The 4,524-nt window shown below is 39.8% G+C and overlaps 1 protein-coding gene across 1 annotated transcript in view; it reads right to left on the reverse strand.

The window, feature by feature from the left end:
- Positions 1-2,733: 2,733 nt before the first annotated feature.
- The window catches only part of fam20cl (family with sequence similarity 20 member C, like), a 36,745-nt gene continuing 34,954 nt past the window's right edge, over positions 2,734-4,524 (reverse strand). The window contains exons 8-10 of the mRNA XM_085458620.1: positions 4,140-4,221; positions 3,978-4,037; positions 2,734-3,488 (exon numbers count right to left, since the gene is read on the reverse strand). Coding sequence (XP_085314746.1) covers positions 3,215-3,488; positions 3,978-4,037; positions 4,140-4,221 — 416 coding nt within the window. The 3' untranslated portion in view covers positions 2,734-3,214. The remainder of the gene's footprint in view (positions 3,489-3,977; positions 4,038-4,139; positions 4,222-4,524) is intronic.

Below are 4,524 nucleotides of genomic sequence, written 5' to 3' on the forward strand. Positions count from 1 at the left end.
GCAAGGGTAAGAGAAGAGGTAAGGGAGTAGCTGACATCGATACGGCTGAGCAAGGTAAATTATTGATTGGAGCCCTGAAAGGAAAGGAGAAGGAGGACAGCCAGCTGCCTAACCATCCGTGACGTATCCTCACACCTGAGGGAAAATCCTGCCACAGTTTGTTTGACTGACGAGAAACAAATTTCCGTGTTAAAAAGGTACAAATTACTTAAATATAGTTAGCTCACAAAATGAAGTAAAAGTTTTACAGTTTTTCTCAGTTGCTTTGGTGCATTTCTCACAACAGAATTAAACTTTGCACAACAGTTAGTTCAACCTCCACAACATGTAGTCGTTTTGGCACAACCTTGTGGCGGTTTCATGTTCATTGCGTCCAAAGGCAAATGCCTTTGGACATGAAGCAGTTGAGTAAGTACAAATATCTAAAGAATGGTCACTTTTGACTTGCTATTCATCACTATCTCCTTTCTTTTATCATGAATGTCACAATTATTTATACTTGTACCGGCTGAATAGTCATTGTCCTTACAACTAATAGTCTTCATTTCATTGCTTGTGTCAGTGCACTCAAAATTGTTGAACATCTTGTCAAACACTTTGTACACCCATTTTGAAAACCCTATTTTTAAGGAGTTTCCATGAAACCCCTGCACACGTTTGTATATCTTGACGAAGCGGGATTCAATCTTGCAAAAGGCGTGAACGAAATCACATTGGAGAAATAGCCACCATTGATGTCCCAGGCCAACGAGGAGGAAATATTACAATGTGTGCAGCAATCTCAGAAAATGGCGTTCACACCCATATTCCTCGTATTGGTGCATACAATACACAACACCGGTTGGCTTTTCTGGACGCTCTTTATAGGGACCTAATCCCACAAAATGAAAGGGATGATCCTGGTGACAATCGGACAATGTGTGTAGTGGTTTGGGATAATGTTAGCTTCCATCACTCTGCTGTAGTCGGGCAGTGGTTTGCAGCACACGACAGGATACTTATGGAGTTTCTTCCTCCTTACACTCCATTCCTAAATCCAATTGAGGAGTTTTTCTCTTCCTGGAGGTGGAAGGTATATGACAGGCATCCACATACCCAAATGACCCTGCTAGCAGCTATGGATGCAGCTTGTGATGACATCACAGCAGAGTCCTGCAGAGAGTGGAGTTGACACTCCAGAAGATACTTTCCCCGATGCATCGATAGAGCTGACATTCGCTGTGATGTTGATGCAAATATGTGGGCAGACAGACGGGAGCGTCTAGATATCAATGATTGATATGCAGCAGTGTCTGTTTTTCAGTTTTGTTTTTTTGTTTCATAACCACTGGAGTGAGGTTTACTGTCTAAGTGAGTTTATGTTTGCTGTAAAATGTTTGATTTACTGTATTTCCCCAGTTTGCACAATGCTGTGAACAGTTTCAATTAAATATTATCAAGAGTGCATATGGAGTGTCTTGATTTTCCTTTACAATTTATGGTTTTCAACATGCCATGCATGCTGTCCAGACTTGACATGTCATTGGGAAGCACCTACAAAGAAATCCGTCACAATGAGAACATGTTCAAACCATTTGATTTTGTGACCAAAGGTGCTGGTGTAATGACTTGTAATTGTGACAGCCCTGACACTTTGATTGATATAAGTACTTGCTTTTGATGAATGTATTATCTGTTTTGATTAAGGGACTTGCTTTTGAAGCATTGACTACTTATTTTGAACAACTGACTTTTCTTTTTGATGAAGTGACTCACTTTTGCAAGTTATCCACCATGTTTTGCAGTTTGCACTAATTGTTTTGAGAAGAGCCTTAGTAGTGGTGCAGAGATCAATTCTGTTGTGAGAAATGCACCAAAGCAACTGAGAAAAACTGTAATGCAAACATTTTTCGTGCTATGGGGACATTTATGTGTGGAAGTAGAAGAGTAGAAGAGAGTGAGCAGCAACGAACTGTTCCAGCTTCTGAAATCAGGCAGAAGGTTTCGCACCATCCGAACAAGAACAGAGAGGCTCAAGAGGAGTTTTTATCCTCAGGACATTCGTGTGTTGAATCACCCCCATCATCCTTAAGTGACTGAGACAGGACTCATTAGCTCATTCTCATCATCCTGAATCCTTCTGGCCTCGCTATAGCACAAGACACTTTAACACCCTCCTCTCGCAATGTACACAAGCTGTAAATTTCCAGATTGTTTTATCTTATTTCATTTCTATTTATATAATGTACATAACTCACCCACTTGCCGCATATAATGTCCTCCTTGTATATACTTATTCACTGTATATAAAGTTCTGTCTGTCTCTCTTTTTTTTCTTTGCACAGTCGAGGAGCGTATCAGGTCACATTTTACTGCCTGTATAACCATGCACGTGACAAATAAAGAATCTTGAATCTTGAGAGAGAAAAAAGTATTCCACTTTAGACTTTGTTTTAAGTTTCTTCTCTTCTTTCCAATTATTCTGTCCTGGTTTCTGTTTGCTGTTTACGTCTGCTATGTTTTCCGGTCGCTCCCCTCTACTCTTCACAGCCCCACGTGACTTTTTACTTCATGAAATGACTGTAACATTCTTCTGTTGTGTATTTTGTCTGCATTTGGATGCAATCTGATAAGCGGAACTTTTCCAGGAAAAGTGTTAGTTCCCTTTCAAAAAACTAAACTAAATCATCACTGAATCTTCAGCCAGTGCATGTGAGTTCTTTATATAAAGCTGAAACAGTTTCAAGTGGAATTATTAGCAATCATTTTATTAACACAAACCAAGTTAAGAAACAGAAAAACAGAAAAAACATTAAATGTAGACGAAAACTTGAATTAAAGCTCAGATTCACTCAGTCACTGTTTGGTGTACTTAATGCTATAGCTGCACTAAACCAAATACACGGAAGTCTTTTCATTAGGTGTTTTGTACCAAAAGTGTTGAAAACACACATACAAAAAGAGCCAGTACCAGGCAGGCCCACAGAGCAGAAGGACACATAATATTGCAGGGAACTGACTAGCTAGCCCCCGAAAAATGTTATCCTATTTATGACAATACTACTGCATTACATTGTGTTAATGATTTATCATCATGTGTCTGACAGTTACTAATCAAAGTGAGTTTTAAAATTATATAGCTCCTATAAATGATATTTTATAACTCTGAACTCCTGCATCATGTTGCAGAAGTATGAAATAAACAGATATAATGTGACAGGTAAGTGAGACTGCTCTAACCAGAGGGAGCGGCCACGTCTTTCAGAGAGGCCGTGTCCTCATAGAAGACGTCTTCACCGTTGTCATTTCTTTTCTGCTCTTTTTGACAGCGACTTACAGTTCCTAGGACAGTTTTCAAACGTCGATCTAAAGCCGTAAGGTGGGGCTCTGCCAGAAGTGGGGCCACCTTGTGAAGGGGATCACGAGAAAGTGACGCTCTCATAACATCGCTTAATCGATACTGAGGCAAAGTCAGGAGACGCAGGCGTAGCCAAGTGGAGCGACGGATTCTGGAGAGACAGCAAAGTTTTTAAAAAAGAAGATAAATGGAAAAAGGAAGTTACTTTGGGATGTTTCAAAATTGCCAAATGACAGGGTAAGAGAATAGGATGAAGAAAGAGAAAGAGGAACAGCATCTGATGGTTAAGGTACAATATGATTGTTCTCTCACACTTTCTGAACTAAGCCAAGGAACTTTGTTCTGTCTCCCTCCATTCAACCCCAACCATCCACGACAGCTGGCTGCCCATCCCTGAGCCTGGTTCTGCTGGAGGTTTCTTCCTGTTAAAGGGGAGTTTTTCCTCCCTACTGTTGCCAATGCTTGCTCATAAAGGGTCGTCTTGATTGTAAATCTATTACTGTAGAGTCTTTATCCTTGCAATATAAAGCACCATGAGGTGAATGCTGGCGTGATTTGGTGCTATATAGATAAAACTGAACTGAATATTTACCTGATGTATAAGTAATTCACTACATGTATGTGATGGTCTGGTTTATACCTGCAGCACTGTTTTAAGGGAGTTAAGATCGAAGGCTCATCTTTGGAGTGACGCCCAAATCTGCAAAAGAGGACAGATCCAGAGTCAGCTATGTCAAAGTTACAGTCTGACCAGCACCTCTGCCCAGTATATGAGCAACACATACAGAACAGAAATACTCACGCCCTCCCATTGTCAAGGTGTAGCAGAAAAGTATTATTGACAAATTTCTCAAATGTTTCATAGTGGTGCCTGTCCATGTTACCTAAAGAGAGAAAGTAAAAGAAAGGATTTGCTTAGTAATCGGTAACCAAACCTGAAACATTTTACATGTTGCATACATATAAATATTCTGGCATAAACATCTTTATGCTTACGGCTACTGTGTGTACTTTTGTGCGTCTGCCATCTACAGATTGAGTCACATTTTATTCAGAAAAGTACTTTCAACTATTTTAGGGAATGTCATCCAAAAGAAGAGAAGACAGTGTGGAGCTGAAATAATCACTTTATAGAAGTTTGTTAAATTCTTTCTTTTTTTCAGAACAAGAATGACGAGACATGAAAG

This window comes from Copadichromis virginalis, linkage group LG6 (genome assembly GCF_057382275.1).
Source record: "Copadichromis virginalis isolate Kocher_CV1m ecotype Utaka linkage group LG6, C_Virginalis_male_GT1.1, whole genome shotgun sequence".
Classification (NCBI taxonomy): domain Eukaryota; kingdom Metazoa; phylum Chordata; class Actinopteri; order Cichliformes; family Cichlidae; genus Copadichromis; species Copadichromis virginalis.